This window comes from Strix aluco, chromosome 7, assembly GCF_031877795.1.
Source record: "Strix aluco isolate bStrAlu1 chromosome 7, bStrAlu1.hap1, whole genome shotgun sequence".
Classification (NCBI taxonomy): Eukaryota; Metazoa; Chordata; class Aves; order Strigiformes; family Strigidae; genus Strix; species Strix aluco.
This window is the reverse complement of record NC_133937.1, coordinates 15,234,920-15,258,918: the sequence shown is the minus strand read 5'-3', so window position 1 is coordinate 15,258,918 and position 23,999 is coordinate 15,234,920. Positions and strand designations below refer to the sequence as shown.

Genomic DNA, 23,999 nt, shown 5'->3' with positions numbered 1-23,999 from the left:
TAGACAGAAAGAAAAGCAGAGATGGAAGGGGGTTTTTTTGACCCACTACACAAAATCTAGAACTACCGCTCTTGAAAGAATACAGATTAACAACATAATCTCAAGTAAATGACAAAGAAGGTAAGACAGAAAACTGTTTTCAAGTTTTAGTGTAAGTCACACAGTAAAGTATTTTCAGTAGATCTCACTGGTGAATAAAAAACTAATCAAGGATCAGTTTATAAATAATGACTTATCAAGGAGTTTCTAAGCCTGACAATTCAGGAAAAGTTTACATTTGTTTTAAAACAGATGAAAAATACAGAGAAAATTAGAAATCAGGGTATGGATATTCATAATTACCTTAAGTGAATTTTGCTAGACAATTCTTGCTTTCTTAAATATATGCCATCAGCAGTGCAGAAATGAATCGGGGTTCCCATCTCAGGCCTCCCACTCGCAGCTGGCCTTGCTGCCTGCCCACTGCACCACTGGCTATGCACTTCATACTTGAGATTCTTCAGCAGCCCCACTATGCTAAGTGCAATGCCTATGTTCCACAGGAGCTGGACGATGTTTAAGATTTTAATGGCTATGAAAGATACTAGAAATTTTAGCATTAACTTCACAAATGTTTTTAGTGTAATAATGCGCGTACCGTAGTACACAAACAATTCTGACACATCATCAGTGAATCAGTGATGTTTTTCCATGTAAAGACACATTGGCTGGGTAGGATGTTCTGTTCTAGGGCTTCTACTGTTGCCTGGTAATTTTCTGGAAATAATTTATCGAAAATTTAAATTAAAATGTAAATTTCAGGAAATCTCAAAGTTCTATTTCTTTGACCATTAAAACTGACCCTTAAAAGAAGCTGCTTATGAGGGAAATCCAACTGATTTGTTTACTGACTGTACAGAAAGCCCAAACAATAATTACTAGTTCTTTAGTTAATTACTAGTTAATTACTCTTGTAAACAATCTATTTTTGGCTGAAATACTTATGATGAAGTGTATAGCCTGCCCAGAGGGCAAGACGTGCTTATATTTACTTTAAGCAAGATAGGCTTTATATTCTATTTTCATTTAGGTTGCAAATACCTGAGAGTTAAGCTCAATAATTCTCCACTGTCTTAACTAAGAAAATGAGGGAGATGGAGGTTAAGTCATCCATAAATTCATTATGCACAAATATAATGCATCAATGAACAAACACAATGTTTTACATTTTCTTTATCTCTGCCTCTTTTTATTGTCATATTAAAGACAACAAGAACGCATGTAATTTACTGAATACTTTTAACACATACAAGAGAATAAACCCACCATTTAAATAGCTGCATTTCACTATATTCACCAAAAGAAAAAAAAAGGTTACTCATTCCAGCACAACTCCACCCACTTACACCTTCAGAAGAATCTTTATTCACAAAAATACCAAGCACTTTCAGTAGAATTTCCCATGATAAAATGAAGTACTTATTCACCAGAAAGGTTTATGGGCTTTCTCTCCATTTGGCCCCTACCTGTCTTATACTTACATCTTTAAAAAAGAAACAGAGCTAGACTTCTATACAAACAAATCACTAAGTGGCAATCTCCCTGAGATCACAAAGAAAAATCCATATTTATTCTGAAATTTCTACTGTTAAAAGGGAGATAGCAAAATATATATGGCTTTTAGAGCAGATATTAAATGCATTACATTCTCAATCTTTACCCTGCCAAAATCTAGGCAGAAGTGTATCTTAGTATCACACTGAAAATACAAAATAATTTGAGAATAGCTATGTCGAATTTCACATCAGGTCTTCTCTGTATGGATATTTAAAAAAACCAAACAGTGGCACCTTAAGACTTAAAACAACAGGTTTACATTCTCTGAATGTAGCCTTACAGTTTTCTCTTGGTTGCTATATGAAGACAAAGTACAGCAGCAACTTGTTCATTTTCAAACGCAAGATCATTCAGGCAGCCTGCTTTTACTTCATGAGCACACAACTTAAGCTTTTTTTCTCTATTTCATTTCTCTCCATCCTTGACTCATGTTATGAGCACACTGAATATCCAAACAATGCTGAGAAGAAAACACAAAGATACTTCCCCCTCCATAGCACCAGAGTAAATTTAAACATACCACACTGAAATAATTTTAAATCTGTATTCATTCCGAAAACTGCTTTAGTGGGTCCAAGATTAAAATATTTCCAAATTATTCCATGGCAATGCATGGAAACAGCTTCCCTTTCTACTTCTACTTTACATATTAAAATAAAACTAGGTTGTTCAGATGATCCTGCTCAATTATGAAACTTTCCCAAAACTAAGACTACTGTAAATTACAGATTCCAGCAGTATAACAACTGCTGTAATATGAAAAGGTATTTATAATTTGTAATGTTCTTATAACGGTTTTCTCAGAATTTAGGAACAGCTTTATAATCTGCAGCTTCTTGCAGGTACATCGCAAAGCAGAATCCTGGGGAGGAAAACCATTTACTGGAAAACAACTGGGGATAAAAGAAAAACAACTAAAAAAACATAAGTGAAGACCAAACATTTCATACACTTTAAACAGCACTCCTGAAATTTAACTCAGTATGAATGAATCAGAGACTCAGTTCTAGCTTTCTGAAGCCTCTGTTCTTAACTGCTACAGATTGACCTCTGCAGCTCCTGTTGAAAGGCCATTTCCAAATACACTCTGTCCAAGCTCACAGAACATTCTTGCAGTTTTGGTTTTATTAAGCACATCTGCATACACATGTGTAATACTGAATTAATTAAAACTTCCACCCATTAACACAAAGATCTAATTCTATCACATGAAAAAGAAAATTGTATTAGCTGAAATCCACTTGAAATTTATTTCCACTCTCTGGTGCAGAGAAGCCTCTCCTTTTAGGGTCTGTAGTAACAACAGGCAGTAAACAATTGGGCAATTCTTTTGATAGTATTTCACTTACCAATTCACAGTGATTGAAACACACAGAACTGATAATACATATTTCTTAATTTAAATGATGTTTTCTTGCTATTTCTTCTTTTGCTATCTTGTATTATGTCCAAGTGCTATGTAACAATGGGAATATGAAATTCATTATTATCAAATATCAGGGGCCTCTTAGGAGGAGTTGATTCTTTGTCTGCTTTGTGCAACAGTTTAAATAGTCCTGTTCCAATATTCATCGGAATTCCCATGATGATGCACTCAGAAACACCTAGGAAAAAAAACAAACCTGTTGAACGTCTGAAGAGTAAAGATTTATAAACCTGTTTTCATTCTGTATGCATTGCCTATCAAATCTCCTTGAACCCCACATGTAAAGAACAAGGTCTCTTCACTAGATAAAAGTGAAATGCTATGGTCATCAGATAAGTTATTTAATTTCTAGATAGGAAAAAAATTCAACCCAACCTAAAGACCTTTTCTAGTAATGGAAGAGCTTCAGAAGGTTACTTTTGGAGAAGACATGTTCCACTCAGTGCCAATAGCAGAAGATGCAACGAAATGTTACTTCCTGTTCATTCTCTGACTTAGCGCTAAGACTTTGGTCAAATCTGGCCAAGTTCCCTTGAAAACCCTGCAATCTCCCAGTGAAAGAGGCATACCACTACTTTAGCTATACCACTTTTTGCCGTTTCATGATTCAAAAAGTGCTTGCTTTAAATTGAAAGATTTAGCCTGTCCCAAGTATTTTTGACACCTATAACATTTTCACAGCAATGTGCCAACACATTTATATTCCAGATCTACTGATGTATACAACTTTTCCAAAGAACGTTCCACATTAAAAGCAAGTTATCAGATACCAGTGGTTTTTTAAATCAGCATACTGTTATGATCTGAACAAAAAGTATTGTCCTCCACATAAATGTTTAAGAAAATAACAATAAATAGTTGTACCTTTGAATGCAGAAAGGATGAAAATCAATTTATTTAACATTCTAGCAAGATTTGATTGGTAGTTTAAATGCATACGAATGAAGATTCTCTATTTTTGCTCTTAGACCATTGCTGCATTTCTACTATTTATTTGCCAACATTATGTACTTAAAAATCTTGTGCAACTTAGGAGTTACTGTATATTTAGGCCCCCTACTTTGTACAGTCCCTACAGTATGCAGGTTACAACAGATAAAGGAAATACCTTTCTAACACCTAGCAGAATAAAACTTACCTGGTTTGGCACAATAACCTTTCAACCTGAGGCAACCACTGAACCATGGAAACTCATTTAGATTTTGGGAATCCTTCTCCCTTTGCAATACTTACACGTTTACAACCAGAAGCCTTCCTCCCCACCTCCCTTTTGCCTCGAGGACAAAATAATAGTTTGCAGCATCTGACAGCAGTCACATATAGCAGGAAACATTTGGACAGAACATGCTGCTGTAACAACCAAGCATATGTTATATATCTACTCAGATTAACGTATACTAGAGGCCAATGACAATTGTATGGGACAGGTAAAGATAATGCTGGTGGTGGTGGCAGAACTGCCAGGGCAGCATGCTCTGCTCTAATGACCATCCAAGCCTCCTCCAGTGCAATGTCTTGTAACACCACCAGTTATAATCTGGTGCAGATCTAAGCATCTGGCTGACAGCTATGAACTGCTGCTCTCACTTCCAGCTGGAAGCAGCTAGGTAGAGATACAGCCAGTCATACTGATCTTATTGCAGTTTATTTTTGACACTTCCCTTCCAGACCACCTCCTCATAAATGAATGTCACAGCAGTGATCTGTAGCTCTCAGTTCCCACTCTGAAGTTATAAGTGAGGTGCTGTTGGCTGCTTTTTGGGAAGGGGACAGAAAGGTAAACTGACTGTATCTCTAAGTGGTGACTTGCAGACAGTACCACTTCCTGCTGATTCTGCTTCCAGCCTCCAGTGGATGCTGCTGGAACTGGATGTACTCCTCTGCTCTAGTTTCAAACCACTCTGTCCACTGAAAGGTGGCATCATCAATTCTCAAAAGAAAATGCTTGTCTTTCTGTACGTAAAGCGGGAATCAGCTGTTCCCCATTTTCTCGGGGCAGGGGTGGGGGGGAAGCACCTTTCAAGACGGAAGGGATTCAAAGGCCACATGGTCTAAAACTACACCCACACATTCAGGAGAAGCCCTGATTTGCAATGCCATTCAGTTCAGCACCTATAGTTGATTTTGGGTACATACTCATTTTTCTTGGCAACATTGACAATTTTTTCCTGCTCTGGAGATGCAAAACCATGAGTGTGTAAGAGACTCTTTTCAAAGCAATTCAAAGAGATAACTAGTGATGGCCACGTCACGCAGCTGCACAGCACTTCTTCATACAAGCAAGTCAGTATCATCTCTTCCGTTTTGGAAGACAGAGAACAATTTTCTGTTTTGTCCATTCCATTTCCTTATTTGAACTGAAACATGTATATAGAAGGCAACATGAAAAGATCTTTGGTTTCCACATTATTCAAAACAAGATTTTACCAGCTCAGGGAGGACTTTTCCTTACTGCCCAGGATGGAATTAGTCTCCCATAGGATCTTTGTTTTAATCATGGGCAAAAAATACTAATTAAAAAAAAAGAAAATCCCACTCACATGGAGTGCTGGACAGAAAGCAGCAGAGTTCTTAAAATGCAAACTAGTAATACAAAGGTTTCTAACAGATTTCAGCAATTGAGTAAATATACTGTCCACAAATCACTATATAAAATTGATGACACTGTCTAAGACCACCTAAAAATACATACAAACCAGTAAACCCTAAAGTATACATTCATATCTTCATACTTCATTAGCACCCAGAAACTCCAAATGAGCAGTTACAGCTCCAGGATGGTAGACCTTACATAAACAGATGAAGAGAGTGAAACTTGCTTGACTTATCCTTTTCTCTCTTTAACCTACTAGATGGACACTGGTTAACAAATCATTCCAAAATGTATGTAGCTTAAAGGAGAATGAAATCTGGGAGGAATAGAGGCAAAGGAGTTTCAAAAAAGAAAAATAATTTCAATTCCAAATATTAGAGTACATTAGAGTAGGCAGAAACGCAAAATTTAAGAGACAAACAGAATGACAAAACTCATCTATTTGAATATTCTGTTTGGCTGTATGTATGTATGCATGTATACATATATTTTTAAACTTTTATCAGATTGTTTCATGAATTCAGTGAGAAGATGATTCAGTGAATGTTAACTTTAAAAGAAGAGATACATTTAAAAATAAATTTCTCAGGGCAGGGATCTTCTCTCTTCTGTTAATGAATGAGTACTGCTAAACAAGGCTTCTAATAAAAAAAAGACCAAACAAACAGAATTTTATCTATTTACATCAGAATTAAACTGAAGAGGTCAAGAACTTTGCCTGTTTATTTCCAGTTACAACTGACAAATCACATAAGCAACCATTATGATAATAAGCAAACAGTATGATATTCACCTATGCTACCTGAGCAGGAATGAAAACAAAACCTAAATACTGAATGGGGTACTAGATTCCTTAATCAGCTCTAGGTGTTGAAGATACACAAACTTTCAAAACTGAAAAAACAGAACTACTGACAGCAGGACAAATTTCCTGGTATTGCACTGAGCTATGTGGCAAGAAGTAAAACCAAATTACTAAAAGTCTACTTTAAGAAACATGCAACAAATGTCCAACTGACTTAAAGATCTCTGATTGAGACGTAGAGAAACATCCACCAAACTCCTAGGACTGAGAAGCATGAATTAGCCTCTGACCTGAAGTTTTTCACATGTAAGCTGAACAGAAATCTTAACAAGGGCAAAAATCCAGTGCTTTGAAGAGGTTTACAGATGCTGGGTAAGGACCACAAACTGCAACAGAATTTGCAACACCTACCACAAACAGAATCCTTCTGTCCAAAGTAGGCAGCATCAAAGAGGTGGTCTGCAGTCTTTTCAAAAGAAGCCAGCATCAACACACTTTCCTTCATTTTTGCCAGTCCAAACCTAGTAATGCCCAGCACTTCACCCTTGATTGATGGAAAAACCCGAAGAAAGACTATCATAACAGTGGCTGGAGGTCAGTTATGTTTGCTGAAGAAGCAAATTAAGTGACAACAGAAATGTAGCTTTTATTCTAACACACATGAAACAAATAAACCAGCATTATCATAATATGCTGCTTTAAACATCCTGAAGGTTAATGGCTTGGTAATAATCAATATTTAAATAAACCAGAAGTGACTACTCATACACAACAGAAGCTCATATAAATGGTTAATAGATTATTTTTTTTTTAAGCAAGAATATTGGAAAGGTTGAAAGAAATGTGGCCATGAGAAAAAAAGCACTATTAAAAATTAGTTGCTGAGCTCCAAACTTGAGTGGGGTCTGAAAGCACTACGCTGAAGCTACTGCCTATTATCTACTGATAAATCTGACTTCAGCTGACAGAAGTCTAAGATGTTATGAAAATATAATGAAGATGTTAAATCTTCATTTTTTCACTCTCCAGAAAAAAGTAATTAGTTTTTTAAACTAACTTGGGTTATTTCTGCCTCACTTTCTAATAAACATCCTGATTATAACAGACTGTGCACAGAAGTGCAAGTCAGAAGTACAGACAAAAGAATGCCTGCTAGGAGCCCAACAAGTGTAAAACACTGCACTCTGATGCCCTTTTCCACTACTGTGTTGCAGCTCCACACAGTCAGCGCTGGGGACTGCTGCAGCTCAGTACAACAAAGCCCTACAGTTTTGGGAGAAGTCAGAACTCCTTCATCCATTTTACCCAAAATAAACACTTGCACTCTGGCAGGCAAAGTGGAAAATCTTGCTTCACTAAGTGTACTCAAATCTAAGTATGATTGGATATGAAGGAAAAAGTCAATCAATAAAGAACAGATACAATTTTCTACTGACAAGTTCTGTAAGACTGTTCATGCTCTACATGTAATCTGATTCTATTTGTAACGTCTGTATCCTTTGACTCTTATAAAGAGTGCAGCTGCTATGAACCACACCCCGTGTGGTTTTCTGCACAGCAAGCCTTAAATTGCATGCATGGTTACCCAAACAGTTGATTTTCATACCGCAATTTTTAGGATTCCTATTTCCAATACAAAATTATGATTCCCTACTTATTATATCAACTTGTTCTCTGTCAAAATAGACCTTATCCTCCCTACCCTCAGGAACTAGATTAATTAAGCATTTTGTCTGATAAACAAACAACAGTATTTGGTCAGTACGACCTACAGTTCTTTAAATCTATAACTGATTTCCATCTCCATAGCTCACCCATCCTTTTCAAACATGGTAAAATTAATTTGTATAAACAGGCCAATGCAATGTCTAGAAAAAGCATAATACAAACCTTGTAAGTCATTAGATCAGACAGCAACATAACATGTCTCCTGTCAATGCTCATACCATGGTTCACCATTGTATACTGAATCTCATTGATAATGGTTGTCCGAGCAGCTTCAATTCCTAGTGTCTTCTCTACCTACACAAGAAATTATTTTAGATTAATGAAGAACCAATTGCTTGGAGCAAGTATACTCCTGGAACAAATACCATCTGATGTCAGATAATACTCCATTTCCATTACTACCCTTTTGCATTTCTCAGTTTTAAAAATACTTATAGAAAAAGCTTTTTGGAAGTGAACGGTGCTGCCAGTCAAATTATTCTCTTATGTTAATGCATTCTGACAACTATTAGTGAAATCAGGCTTGATTAGATATCAACTGCTGCATCTGAACACAGAATCACAGAATCATCTAGGTTGGAAAAGACCTTGAAGATCATCCAGTCCAACCATTAACCTAACACTGACAGTTCCCAACTACACCATATCCCTCATCACTATGTCTACCCAACTCTTAAACACCTCCAGGGATGGGGACTCCACCACCTCCCTGGGCAGCCCATTCCAACGCCTAACAACCCGTTCTGGAAAAAAATGCTTCCTAATATCTAGTCTAACACAAACAAGCACTTATAATAAAGATGCTAAGGGGAAAAAACCTACAGTGCCCATTTGAACATTACCTCATAAGTGTTGTTAGAGGATGTTTTTGTTCCTTTCACTCCATGAGTAGCCATAACAGCTCGCAGATTATCACCTTCAACTAGAAGTTTGTATTTTTCCTTTCCACTTTGTTCATCAATATGAATGACAGCTCGGGAAACCTCTGGTATACCTTGCACTACAACCTTCACAAAAAAAAAAAAAACCAACCGAGTAACTTGGATGTGTACAGTAATGCTGTATAAAACGGTAGTCCTTACTGGCATTCAAACCTATTTAGAAGCTCCGGTCTTTGGAGTAAATACTCAATTAAAATCCATATGAAACAAGATTTCCTGCTCTTAAATACACTAGTGCAAATGTGACATTCACACTGTACTATAAACCTTACTCACTACCTACATTTTGTATTTTATGTCAGATATCCTCAGACTCAGGCCTGGGTCTCTGAATGGCAGCAGATCCACACAACTGAAAGGGCATCCTGCTGATAATAACATTCACTTATCACTATTTTTAAATCCGAAATAGACAGTCTCACAGAATCATCTAGGTTGGAAAAGACCCTGAGGATCATCTAGTCCAACCATTAACCTAACACTGACTGTTCCCAACTACACCATATCCCTAAGAACTATGTCTCCTCACATCTGCGAAAATGCCAGATACTGTCATGTGCTTCAATTCTAGATGCAGCTGGAAGAAGATATAACTATTTCATAGAATGTCTGCACTCTGAATGCTTCAGTAAAATGTTGAAGGAAAGTATCAAGGCTTCAGTTTTATTTATAAAGATTATTAATGGAGGCTTAGTTTCAGCTGTAAAGCAGTAGCATCATGATCTAAAAGTTCTGGGTTCAGACTATCTTCCCTGTCAATACTGACCAGAATTATTTTATCTTCCCACCACAGAACCCTAAATTACTATTACTGATTACCTCCCACAACAGCATGAGACAGTCTTTGCTTTTACCTTTGGCAGTTCTTCCTTCAGGGACTGCAATACATAATACATTGAACTCTTGCTATTTTCACGAGGTGTCACACATACAACTGCTTCTCCATGGACAGCAACATCCCCAGGCTTTACTCTGAGTTTTGATATGCAAATAGAGTAGCGCACAGTCTCTGCATTCACCTGTGGCAAAAGTCAGCAAGCAAACATCAGGGTATCTCTCTTAGCTTATATAAATCTGCTCAAATACATGCAGTGGTCTTTCAAAAGAATATAAAAAAGTGTAACATAGAAAAAAAAATAAAAATTGTTACTCTTATAATTTGCATGAAATACTCTCTTGTGCTGAGGGTACTGGCCTATGTTACCTAATGGACAGAAATTGCATCCTTGTGTTTAACAAGCCACCAAGAAATTAATGTACGTTCTCTCATTTCCAAACAAAGAAAAAATTATTCACTTTACAAGGGAAAAAAAAAGGGGATAAAAAATCCAGACGTGATGTAGTCACAGGACATCCTTCGTTCACTTTCTTTATTTAACTTCCACTGGTCTGATTTCTGTTTCTTAGGCAGGATTAAGAGACCCTTTGGAACTTGCCCAAGGCATATTCTGCATAAGAACTGAACGACTCACCTCTAATCTCAGTAGTCTAATGCGCTCTAAAGACAGCTTCACTAGGATAAAGCAATCATCTGGAAGAAACACTTCCTCAATATATTCTGAAATCTTTAAGAGATAAAGACAAAATACTTAGCATGGGAAAATGGTTAAAATGCCCCACAGCAATTGGCTAATGTTTACATTTAAAGTATTAGCAATAATACAATTTTTCCTACCTCTCCTAATAAAGTTTTTTCAATTCTTCCTTTAACCAGACGGGCAAAATCAGGATCATCATCTTTGTCCAACTGTGCTGTTATAATAGGGGTGCTACAAAGAATAAACACACACAAAAAAATTAGGAAATTGCTTAGCTAGATTACAGATGGCAATGTGAATTAAGCTTGCCTTATGGAAATGATCTCTTCATCTAATGTAGTATTTAATAAGACAGAGACTCCTTCAGCTTAGTCAAGTACATTTAAGACAATTATTGCTCATGTACTTCAGGCTAGTAAAAACAAGCACACACAGAAGAGATTATACACAACAAACTAGTGACTATTTTCGTGGTGTACACTATTCTAGTATTATTTAAGTATGACTTCATGGATACCTAGGAATAGATGTGCTTCAACTATGGCTGAACACCAGAAAGTTTCACAATATACAAGAGACACCTAACAGAATATTGAACTTAGCAAGTAACCACTTTACCTCATTTGATTTTCAGAAAAGTAAAACTTATCTCTTCTCTGGCCCTAAGTATCACTTAGTTGGACAGACATTAGATTTTTTTGTGTTCTGGCATTCCATGGATTCAATGTTGTCTAGTACATTACTGAGAAGGCTAGCACATATTACAAATTTATCCATCAGGTTTCACTTAAGCAAAGGAGAAAAAACAAAACAACATTAGTACCTAATAGCCTTTGAAGCATTAATGATTTCTTTGATTCTTGGCACACCCAAAGTGATGTTCATTGAAGCAACGCCAGCAAAATGGAAAGTCTTTAGAGTCATCTGCGTGCCAGGCTCACCAATACTCTGTGCACAAAGAGCTCCTACTGCAGAACCAGGCTCCATCTGTGCCCTGACAAAGAAATTCTCTCATTAAAAAAATACAGAAAAAGACATGAAACTCAAGAAGGCATAAAATCCTAAGGAGAAAAGACAGAAACTTTTCTGGTAGATATATGAGAAGTTTGTTAATACACATTTTTTTTTAATAAATGAACAGGAGAGAGGTTAAAAGGTTAGCAATACTCAAGACACTGATTTCATGCAAGACAAGAAGATGCTCTGTATACAGGTATTCCACAAATCAAGTATAACATCTGTAGCACCAAACAAAACTCTTGTACTCTTCCTCCTAAGCATTAAGCAGTAGATTCAGGATTCCCCATTCAGGGAAATCCCATACGCCAAACTTTCCAAAACTTCCCTTTACATATTTAAGCACGAGACACCTTTATTAAGTCTTCCTTAAGAAATGATTATGCACATTACTTTTTAATCAGAACAAAATCCAGGTATTAATGCCTTCTTGTTTTCATCCTATTCAAAAGCCCTATACTGATGACGTACTTTCATTTCAAGTTATGCATGTAATGTACTCATTCCCACATTTGCCCCTTTCTAAAATTTATGTACTTTGAGAACTGGTTGTCCTTACAGGACAAAGAACCAAATGAAGACCACTACACTATGAGATCTCAGATTGAGACGTGAGGGGTGGTTAACTTTCTCCCCTACAATTTTGTTCAGATCCTGCAGTTCACATTCTTCAGCTTGCGCAAAGTGCAATGTGATCTGCTTTTCTAGAGCAAATACAGGGGAGGTTCAGACTTGACATTAGGAACAAATTTTTCACAGAAAGAGTGGTCAGACACTGGAATAGGCTGCCCAGGCAGGTGGTGGAGTCACCATCCCTGAATGTGTTTAAGGGTCGTCTGGATGAGATGTGGCGGATATGGTGTAGGGGAGAACTTTGTAGAGTAGGGCTGATGGTTGGACTTGATGATTCCAAGGGTCTTTTCCAACCTGAATGATTCTGTGATTCTGTAAATACAACCTCTGAACTCAAGGCACAATACCACTTCCTAAATCAATCTAACTTGTAGCAGCTTATTGTATTTTCCTCGATGAGCTCTCACCAAGTAAAAATGCTGTCTGATAGTGATTTAGCTTGTAACATCTAAAGGAATTAATTCTGGGTGGCTGTAAAACAAAATTGTTTAGGTTGAGGTTATTGTTTTCACTATTATTTGGAGAGCTCTTTACATTCATGTCATATCTACCCAAAAATTGCTGAAATCCCAGCTGAGAGATTTCTCCTGGTAAAATAACAGTAGTCTATAAAACAAAAACAATCATCACAGCAATTAGATCCTTTCCAACTGTACCATCTTTCAGTTGTCAGATCAGCATAATACAGTATGCTAAAACAGCCTACTACAGTAAAATAGACAATGTTTAAGAACACTTAAAGACAAACTTGAGTAATCCTAATAACAGGGCAGAAAACTGGTAATTGATTTTAAATATTTATGTTAAGAATTTAACATATACATGCATTTTCCAGAAAAAGAAAAAATATTAGTAAACAATTGATGCAGGTGAGTGTGAGGCCACAAAGCAGATGTCACCAACGGCTGCACGCCAATGAACAAATCCAAGCAGTCTTAAGTAAATGAAGCAGTTCTCAATGGATAATAAGAGATGAAAATATACACACTACCACTATCTTGTTAGAGGCCAAAAATAGCAAACAAAAGGCTCCTACAAGTGCATAACAGATCCAAAAAGTGTGACATAACTGTATAGAACAGACTGTGTAGATCAAGAATAACCATCATGATTCATATGGATTTGAAACTGATCTATTCAGACACTATTTTGCATGGACTCTTTGGAGGTTTGGAACAATCTCCTGCAAGAGGTGGAGGAAGTGAACATGTCTGCCTTAACAAGCTCACCTCTAGATGGCAATGCCTTTTTTCCTGGCATTCTACCTTTGTCTTGCAATGCTTATATCATTGGGGCCAATTGTTTCTTACTCTTTATTTGTACTACATTCACAACAAAAATCAATCTTCATGCAGTAAAAACAGCAAAATACACTCCTAGATTGCAAACAAAGCAATAATTTCTGAATTGGGGGCAGGAGGGGGATAAATTGAGAGAAAATAACAGGCTAAACACTTACCTCATGTATTTGTCCCTACAAGTCTCTAGAAACTTCTCTAGTTGTGTTGGAGTAATCCTATCCAACTGATATAAAACTCGTGGCTGAAATGAGAATAGAACAGTTGGAAAAGCAATAGCTTATGAAAATTGAAAATAACTACATAATTACCCCTTGAAATTGTTTACCTCTGTTGTGCCATTGTCATTAATGCCATACTTGTCCCTAGTTTTTTTTATCTTCTCAGAAACACCTTTGATGAATTTTTTAATTTCCTGAAATTACATTAAAACAACAGTAATCAAAGACATGGTCTTCATATTGAAGTCTTCAGCAGTAAGTTATTTGCTTATTGCTCCTAATGGAATGTTTACAATAATAAATTAACAATGCACAAATATGAAGAGAGTAACATCAAAATTTAGACACACACATACACTAGAATTTAGCAAACCAGATTCACTCTTGTGTAACCACAAATTAGTAGCAGTACATGAGGAATATGGTCGACGCTGAATCAAAACATCCTTCCTTAGCACACACTGAAAACTTAAAAAGAGATTTGACTTGGGTTGATCCTTCCTTCCTACCCATCACTTACTGAAACTGATTCTACCATAAAAAAAACCCAAAAAACTCAAAATTCTTATTTTCTCTATATACCAACACAAACACATTCTCAGTCATTTCTCAGTATTCAAAATAAGTCAAAGCGGAAAGACTGTGGCATGAGAGGAAGTATATAAAGAACACTTGCTGGATAGATTTCAGAGATTTAAGATGTACTTTATTTGGGGGAAAAGAAAAACCCTCAAAATACATATATTCACATCAGTCTCTACCTAACATAGTTCAAATAACTTCTCTGTGCTGCAGAGAGGTCTTGCAGATAATTGAATTTAACATATAGTAGTACCTAAGCCTTTCACTCTCTTACCACGTTTCCCCAAAAGTAGTTCTAGCTGTCTTTACTGAAACATAAACAATACTATCATAAAAATACCAACGTTTCTATGAAACATCATTTGGGCATTAGACTTCGGATATAGATATGTACACTAGAAGTCATGAAATACAAGGTCCACTATTAAACTGTTCCTTAAAAGTGGACTCAGTGCAAGTCATTACCATAACACAGGCTTATCAAAACCAAAATATAAACAAAAAGCAAGCCAAAATCCTTCCCATCTACTTCAACAGTGATTTAAGAAAACCTCCATGGAGGAGCGAATAGTTTGATTTTTAGAGATCTTTTAAACCCTTTCCACCCCATTAGTCCTGTCTGACAATCAGGATGAGGATTACATAGTATCAGCTCTTCTTCACTCAGTACTGGACTCCTTCCAACCAATGCAGTAGCCAGGCACTGAAAATTACTTGCAGGTTTTGGTGGGGGTTTTTTTTGTTGTGGTTTTTTTTTTGTTTGTTTGGGTTTTTTTGTTTGTTTACAACTGCACTCATAAATCATTATCAAAGCACTATTACAACCTAACACAATCCTCAGATTCTCAAAACAACATTTTTACTGGTATTCAAGGTATTTTCAGACAATACATTATTTTCCATGAATACTAGAACAAAGTTCAAATGAAAGAACAGACAACAGAAGCGTGCTGCTGGAATGGATGCTTCAAGTTGTTTCCCCACTTGGATGACAACAGGATGCATTCATACATTTCTGCCCCTTTTACCCTGCAGTAAGTCATATTAATTCATTAATAAAATATTTTGCCATTTTAGAAGTTTTTGACCCTGAAATCTTTGCATAAAATTGATAATTTGATTTATTTCATAAAAATAAGTGTTAAGTAATAATGTGGTATTAGAAAAATTGATCTTTTTACTACAAGTGCATAAAAAAAGAATATTGCAGGACTTGCAGAAAATTGCCCAAAATATTTGATCTAGAGAAACAACCAAAACATTCAGGAGAGATTTTAAAAGTAATTCCATCTTGAAAGATGCTTCTTTTGTGGAGGAGCAGGAAGGGAGGAGTGGAGGGGGAAGGAGGCAGAAGATGTAACGCTAACTTCTCGCTCTAGAACACTGAAGACTAAGTTCTTTTAAACGTTCACTTATTCACATAAAACCAGGAGACAGTAATAATAAAACACACCATCACCTCCTCAAAAGAAGTTGTCATACTGGCTGAAGATTTAGCCATGTGGTCATATGGAGAAAGGTCAGACTTAAGACCAAAACAGCGCTGGACTGCCAATAGCACTATGGCAAACTATTTATTGTCAACTTTTCCACTTTGACAGTCCCTCAGTATGAAAATACTTTAAAAAAATATAATCTCCAGCATACTAAATCGTTACATATCATTCTGAATTGTAAAAATAAATTACTGAAATGATACATTATTTCCATGCACTAGAGTGAAAAAAATCTCTGAAGACATTTATTTTTCTTTGTCGAAAGTTTTATTCATGCAGAAGAACTAAAAGAGGAAATGACCTATTCCTCTCAACTTTCAATTTTCTGTTGGCAGTTTACCCAAACTATGGATTAATTTATGCTACAAATAGAAGGAAAATGTAGCCCGCTCTTTCCTGAGCCTGTCTCTATGGAGCTATCATCTTCAGTGCAACACTGTCCTCTATGAGCACAACTATGTGACTTCCAGAGTGAGCTCAAGAGACCATTGGGTCTTTCACATAGTCAAAACCTATAAAGTCTTTCAGTCTGGAACTGTTTAACAAAACGGGACCTAACTGACTCAGCAAGCTCTGGCTCAACATGGGCCTTGTCAGCTCCTACAGAGACGATGTTTAGTCAAAATTGCAGTCCGGAGTATAAAGCCTGGTCAGTCAAGTGTTTGTGTCATGTTTCCCAGCACTTAAGCTAGTGGGATCATTTATATACATGAAGCACTGCTAATACAAGAATCCTCACAGTTAAGAAGCCCACTGAAATGCAGAGTGGTACAGCCAATCCCACAAGTTTCAGCACTAATCCATTCAAGTCCAGGAAGATCCATTAGGTCAGCTCTACATGTGTCAGCACTGACTGGCTGTGTGTCGAGTCTTACGTGTTTGCACTGCACTCCCCAGTACTCATATTCTATCATCTCAAAAAAACACAGAAAAATGATTGATCCTTTTTTTTTTTTTTTAAATTGTGAGGGTTTCTAAGACTTTCTCAATTTCTATAAGAAAGCAAAAATTTACCTTCACCTGTATCCTGATATACTCAAATACCTTAAAATATTAACACAACTGAAACTGTGCCAGACAACAATCTGCTTTTTCATCAGTTGAATTCCCTCCAGTGAGGGTAGAGTGCAGGCAGAATGAACGCCAGTCTGTTTGAAAAAGGCTATTTAGACATACTGTTTTCTGAACAAGAGGGGATAAACCTGGTATAGGAACCTCCTTGTAAAATAACAGTGGTAAGAAGTATCTCTGTTCTGGAAGGGAAAAGTAGAGGAAGGGATAGGAAAACCATCAGAAAAACATGCTAATACCCCTAAAAGAATGCTTCCTCAAACCCCCAAAATCCTCAAATTTAAGCATGGGGAACAATTTATGAGTCCTGGTTTTCACCATTAAAAAGGAATTGTGTAAAATACTGTGATGAACATCTACATCATAATTTAACCAGCAGTAATGTATATATGCTAATCAGTTACTTTAGCACTATACACACATCTTCAGCTAAAAAGCACTAACATTAATGCTCACACAGTGCACACACATGCTACAATTACCTCATTATATTTTTCATAACCTGTCTCAGTTAATGTCTTCAAGGATGAACAGAAAAAGAAAAGGAAAGAAGAAAATGTAACAGTATCTGAAACTTAAAAATCTTAAGTTAAACTAATTACTATTAAGGTGATGTAGCCATTTTTGTGCTTCTGAAATTAATAGCAATTATCTAGATTTTCCTGATACGATTAAAAAGATGTACATCTCAAAGAGCAGCTTTATCTCCAAACTCTGATATTAGTATATTGCATATTTTTTTCCTTCAGAGAGGCAGTTAAGATTTACAGCATATTTCAAGTATGGATATAATTATTTTTTCAACTCTCCTCTAGCAACAGAATTGCAAATCAGGTTTATAAAACTGACCTATTAAAAAGAAACCCTTCAAAAGCATGTTCTCATCACTGCCAGTTATCAGAAGGTTCATCAAGATTTACGTGTCCCCAGGCAAGTTAATTCTACATATTTTTTCACTGTCTCCCAAAGTAGTCTTAAGTGTGGCTGCTCTCATAAATATTTAAAATGCTTAATACTCTTTCAAACAAATTGACTTTTACAATTCAAAGTGCAAGCACTCATGTGAACATTCACTCATCCTTAAAAGACAGGTAAGTACTCCCCAGAAGATAAGCCCCCTCCAACAAAGCACTTCATGTGACAAGTTTTTTGCTGGATTAGTATCATAAGAAAGCAAGGTAAATAGGTGTAAGTGTATTGCTGGTGTTTCTATTACAAGAAAACAAACAAATGAGTAAAACCAGTTACTTGGAAAGTTGGTAATATCAAAACATATGCATAATAACAGTATGAGACTCAGTCCTAGTAGTTTCTTACACAGAGTCAATACATAATATTTCATTTCTGATGTCCCAGGGGAAGCACATAATTACTGTACCATCCTGCTGTGGAGAGAAAGTCCAGCAAGATATCTCAGATCAGCAGCACCTTCTACTCAAAAAACACCAAAAAACCCACTAGATTTTTCTCCCGTTTCTAAAGCTCCTGTGGTGAACGCGAACAACTACCATAACAAGAAATAAAATTACTAGTCCTCCCTCCCCACCCCCTAAATGTACAGAAATATATTACTGAACAAACTAATAATCCTGCTACCAATGCATAAAATTAAGCCACTGCTCCTATGGATTGATAAAACCATTTTATTTCATTTCCTTGATTTATATGGAAAAGCTAATCATAGTGTGATAAGGAAGTGACACAGTTACCTGCAGAAAACTGTCTCGGCAGCACAGAAATTCATTCTTCTTCATGATGGACTCAGATGTTAACACCAATTCATTTTTACTAAGGGCTGGTTCACTTCGGCATGGATATACGGCCTTAAGAGAAAAAAAATTATTTCTTCACATAAAACATGCATAAAGACTTCATTGTAAAGACACAAAATATAAATACATACAAGTGATTAACAGGGATTAACAGCATTCTTTAGTTTTGTTATTGTGAAGACTAGGCCCACATACACTTCTATTTACTTACGTAAACCTGAAGGTACACACACATACACATTTTTCTAAATCTATCAATTTACTACACTCACATTACAGAAATCTGAACAGTCATTTCAGCAAAAGGCTTTTATCTTTGGGGGGGGTAGGGTAGAACAACCAACCAACAAACCACAAAACCAAAACCAAACAATACCGTTCTTCAAACATCACAGTAAGCCCAGAGTTATTCAACAACACATTAGGCCTCTGACCTGAGAAGCAGTTCAACACAAAAGAATGTGCATGTCTTGATTTAATAAGGAATTACTTCATGTTATACAAGTCCATTCTAGTCCCAACTAAGCCAGCAGTAATTTATTTAGTGAGCTGCATATTAGGCCCTAGAACTATTCCTAAGCACAGAACAAAATTCAATTTTTTACAGCTTATATACACTTTGGTCCTAGTTGCTCTGTTCTATTGTAAAAAAATCTGTAACGTTTAGCATACATATACCGAAAGGCTGACCAGGACCACGCAAAAAGGTATTTAAAAATAAATTCTTCAACTGAAACAGTTATCCCCATAATTTAGTACTTCCTCCTACATGCTTAATAGTCTTTTCACACTTCCAACAAAGATTTCAGTAATCCTTACTCTAATATTGTCTAGAACTCGTTTGAATTCCAGCGGTTCGTCCTTCCCTTCCATGGCTGCAGGATCTAAGCCATCTCCTCCATAAATAAACTGTATAATGTCACCAGTAGAACTTCTGACTGTCAAATCATACTGTGAGCAAAGATCTTCAAGTGATTTTACCAGCCGCCTCTGAAGAAAAAAAAAAAAAAAAAAGTGCAAGGGAAGTAAATGGGATCTTTCAAAAAAATAGCTATTGATTTGGATTACAAAAAGTATAGAAACTGAACTGAGGAAATAAATCTGACACAATGATTAGCAGGCATGAAAACCTACTTTAAGTGATACATTATCCCTAGGGCTTTACTGTACATTCCCCAGAACGTGAAAGCCAACAATAATAAAATTTAAAGCAACAATGCAATTCTCCACATTTAGAAATTCTATCACATAGGAAATCTAAGCTGCAAGAATCTATTATAGTCTGAGAAATTTGTTGGTTTTTCTTTTTTTTTTTTTTTACAGAATATTCATATTCTTCCAACGAGGTTTATTTCTAAAGGGATACAACACTTCTTGCATGTGGAAGCAAAACCAGTCAACAATTATTTTCACTGACAAAAAACAAAGAACTCATCCGTCAAATCCAGTAGGTGCTATTTTTCTACCAGTGTTAGCTACTTCTCTTTGATTAATTCATTGTATTGGGAAATCCCTTTAATACCATCTTCCTTTCTCCATCCCCCCAAAAGAAGGCATGCTATGAGGTATTAGTGGTTAAAAGCACTTTTACTTGAAAAATGGACTTCATTGTTCTACAAAAGTAAATTAGCTCACTAAAGAATATAAATGGGTAATCTTTTTCACTGAGGAGAAAAAAAGGTAAGTTGAAATAAATGTTAACATTTTTTAAAAAAAATTCCTAAGTCCAAGTACTACAATTCATTCATGTAGGCTAAAAGTTTGCAGCTTTCTTGTTATATTTACATGTATTTCTATATACTTATACACATGTAAACATTATTCCATTAGTTTGGGACACAAACAGTCTAATTAGTCACCCATCCCAACAGGAACTGATTTCAGTCTTTGCAGGGTTACTTGCATACCTCTGAATGTATCCCCAGCCCCAAATTATCTTGGCTTTTTTCCTGCCTGTTATATTGGGAAGAAGACTATACTTAAAATACTACTTAAATATTTTCACTGAAATCTTAAGACTGCTCACAATAGCAAGAAGCTCTGTTGGAGGAACATTTGTTTTCACAGGAGATACAGCCAAAGACACTAACACTTTACAGAACTTGAACTCTAAGCCTGTATGGCCAAGGGGCCTGTTACCTAAAGAGGAGAGATACTGAAAGGGAGCTTTAGCCATATTCCAATTTTTTTTTTTTTAAATAACCCAAACCAAGAATTTGTGGTTTCTGTTTCTCATTGTTGATACACTGTATCTGAAAAAACACTCACAACTCAAATGTATTTTATAATGTATGGACAAAACTTCCATCATTCACATGGGTTTTCAGAACACACACTACACAGAAAGTAGCCCTCAATAATTCCATAGAACAAGGGCTTTTATTGCCCATATTCCAGAGGAAACATCTTAATAGAAGCATTTTACTGTACCATTGCCTGAGGTCTGGTTTATAAACCTCACGTCTACTGGAGCAGAGTCATGTATTCCACAGTATAAATTACTCTGTTACATTAAAAAGAGACACACACACATAATGTATGCACTTCTCTCCCACCCCTCACCTCAACATGCATATAAGAAATATCCTCCTTTCACAAGGCTGGTAAAACCCCCACTCCACTGACAGTTACCTGCATATATCCAGTTTCGGCTGTTTTTACAGCTGTGTCAACCAGACCTTCTCGACCAGCCATTGTATGAAAAAAAAATTCAGTGGGAGTCAACCCAGAATAGAAGCTATTAGCAACAAAGCCTTTTGCTGCTGGGAGCTACAGAGAAGATCAGGGGAAAAAAGGTTAAAATTCAATGTACATTCTATACGCATGTTACAGAAAAACACATTGCATGTCGTCTAAATTCTTTCAGATAGTTAGCCAATGCATACATAAACACAGAGTAATTATCTCAGCTGCATTTAGCTTTTAAGTTCAACGGTTGTATTTTAGATCTGAAAAAGGCTTCAAAACACTTGCCTAGTTCTTCCAAATTAATCTAACAGACTTTCTTTCTCTTCCTACAAGCCTTGTCATGCTTCTAGCCACTCTTTGCAAACACTACACCAACTTCTAACAATTCAGCCTCTCTTAAAGTTGCCAAAATTGAAAGGGTGATAAGAATGTTCAATTTGCCACAGTATAACAAAGATATTTGCAGTGCTGAAGACTAAGGAATCCAGAAAAAATGTGAGTGGATATATGTACATAACTAATTCTTTCGAATGGTTTGCTCTCACCGCCGAGAAGAGTTCTTGCCAATGAACTTTATGCAGGCACCCCTTTAAGTAACATCAAATTATCTCCATGATCACAGAGAACAATGTATAGCCTACAGAGGTTCATCTTAGAAGATACCTTTTTGATATTGAGAGGTAGTGCATTCTAAATCAGTAAAAAAAGCTATAGTTAAATTTTAACTTTTTCCTTCTCATCTAATCCATGAAGTATTTTTTCTTCTTTAATTTATTCAGGCAAGAAAAGGTTTTACATTACAGAACTCAGAAGTTGAAATTTGGACATTTAATGACAAATGCAAGTGTCATGGCTACCAACTGACACGACCTACCTAACACACTAACTAGATTGATGTCTGGTGCCCAGAACCTTCTCTACCAATCATTAGGTTTCAGATAGCAGTTTAAAATAAAACCTGATCTGACTGAATTGTATTAACATGTGCATAAGACTCCTTATTGCTTCATCTAGAACAGAACTCAAACACAGAACATTCAGAGTAGCCCATGCTATTTACCTATCCTAGTGGAAACCAGAATGGTTTATCTGGCATGTTTCACCTGTCTAAAGATACCAATACCCACCCAGCAGTTGTACTGGAAAGTCCTAATGCAGTGAAACAGAACTGAAGAGAGAAACTTTAATAAATTATTTTCAGGACTCTCAAGAGAACCAAAAATATATAATCAGACTTAATTTAACTTTACTAAATTAGAAAGGTCTAAGCAAGGTTTAGCTGTAAAAAAGTCAAGCTAACTAGACATCCTATGGCAATTCACTGCTGTTAACTCCCAAATCACATTGGAAACATTTTACAGTCACCATATGTGATCCTTTTCCTTCACCATGTCATGACAATACATCCTATCCTGTGTCCTTTTTAAAATGGTTTAAGGCAACTTGTTTAATCTTTCTTCACAGTGTATTGTAAACGTATGGAATTACCTTAGAATGCTTCTCAAAGTGAGGCAAGGATCTATTCTCAAATCCATCAGGAACTCGGGACCCACTGATAGCCTGCTGACCTACACAAGCAATCATCTGGGATATATTAATGAAGGAGCCTGAAAAGAAAGAAAAAACCTCCCTCTCAAATGTGGAATATCAGTGCTCCTCTAACGAGCTGTCTTCACTTTTATGAAGATCTATTATTTAGCTTTGTAATTCATCAAAATTATTTTGCTTCACTATTTGTAAAAAATGCATTTAGAATTGCAACAGTTAAAGAAGCTTTTCTGTTACTTGTCCTGTAAATTTCAGCATTTATGCAGAGACTGACAACTAGGTTAGTCTACAATACAGCTAACAACTCCTTTTAAAATTTTTTTCTTTGCATCATAGACATCCATTTGACTACAGTCCTTGTATTATCCTGTTTCGTACTATAGATTCTGTTTTATACAACCCATGATCCTAACCTACATATTTTGCTTCACAATTTCTTCAATAAACGTATTTTAACAGTATTTTTCATGAAGGGTTCAGTGTCTACCGAGATTCCTAGAACAAGTTAAGTCCCAAAGAATTAAGTCAGTAACTCAGAAGTTTTATTTGGTGAACATCTTTGCACACAATGCCCCTCTTCCCAGATTATACACTTAATATATCCTCCTTCTTCGGTTTCAGTGTTTCTTCAGAAATAGAAAACGTCACCCTGAGGCCTGCCACAGTTTATTAGAGATAGATAAATAAAGGCAAAGGGTTAAGTGATTTCTTCAAATTCTCATAGTAAACAAAGGAAAGCTGAGATAAGAATTTGAGTATAAAACAAGTATTTACTACACAGGTGGTCCTTCAGAAACAAAGCAGTAAAGATGGCTGAAATACTAGTTCCAATTCTTAATATATAATTTCCAGCTGATTTTTTAATGTGATATATACACTTCAACTTGAAAACTTCTTACTGATCAATTAATTCAAGTCTTAGGAACATTTAGAGTTCCAATAGGATGTTTCTTCAACTTGTACTAAAAATCTCAAGATACAAAAATGAGCAAATCAGCTTGATTTTAATTAACCAACCTGTACTTATTGAGACACTTCAAATCTAT

The 23,999-nt window shown here is 36.1% G+C and overlaps 1 protein-coding gene across 4 annotated transcripts in view; it reads right to left on the bottom strand.

Moving 5' to 3' along the window:
- Positions 1–1,199: 1,199 nt before the first annotated feature.
- POLR3A (RNA polymerase III subunit A) overlaps positions 1,200–23,999 on the bottom strand; it is a 38,068-nt gene continuing 15,268 nt past the window's right edge. For 2 of the 4 annotated variants that reach the window (XM_074830544.1, XM_074830546.1), the window contains exons 18-32: positions 22,894–23,012; positions 21,349–21,486; positions 19,537–19,707; positions 18,655–18,768; positions 17,428–17,463; positions 13,904–13,990; positions 13,737–13,819; positions 11,451–11,621; positions 10,765–10,858; positions 10,562–10,654; positions 9,944–10,108; positions 8,991–9,155; positions 8,311–8,442; positions 6,832–6,964; positions 1,200–3,200 (exon numbers count right to left, since the gene is read on the bottom strand). In XM_074830544.1, coding sequence (XP_074686645.1) covers positions 3,052–3,200; positions 6,832–6,964; positions 8,311–8,442; positions 8,991–9,155; positions 9,944–10,108; positions 10,562–10,654; positions 10,765–10,858; positions 11,451–11,621; positions 13,737–13,819; positions 13,904–13,990; positions 17,428–17,463; positions 18,655–18,768; positions 19,537–19,707; positions 21,349–21,486; positions 22,894–23,012 — 1,850 coding nt within the window. In that variant the 3' untranslated portion in view covers positions 1,200–3,051. Of the gene's footprint in view, positions 3,201–3,227; positions 5,380–6,831; positions 6,965–8,310; positions 8,443–8,990; positions 9,156–9,943; positions 10,109–10,561; positions 10,655–10,764; positions 10,859–11,450; positions 11,622–13,736; positions 13,820–13,903; positions 13,991–17,427; positions 17,464–18,654; positions 18,769–19,536; positions 19,708–21,348; positions 21,487–22,893; positions 23,013–23,999 lie in introns of those variants that run through there. The other 2 variants (XM_074830547.1, XM_074830545.1) reach the window with 2 other exon arrangements.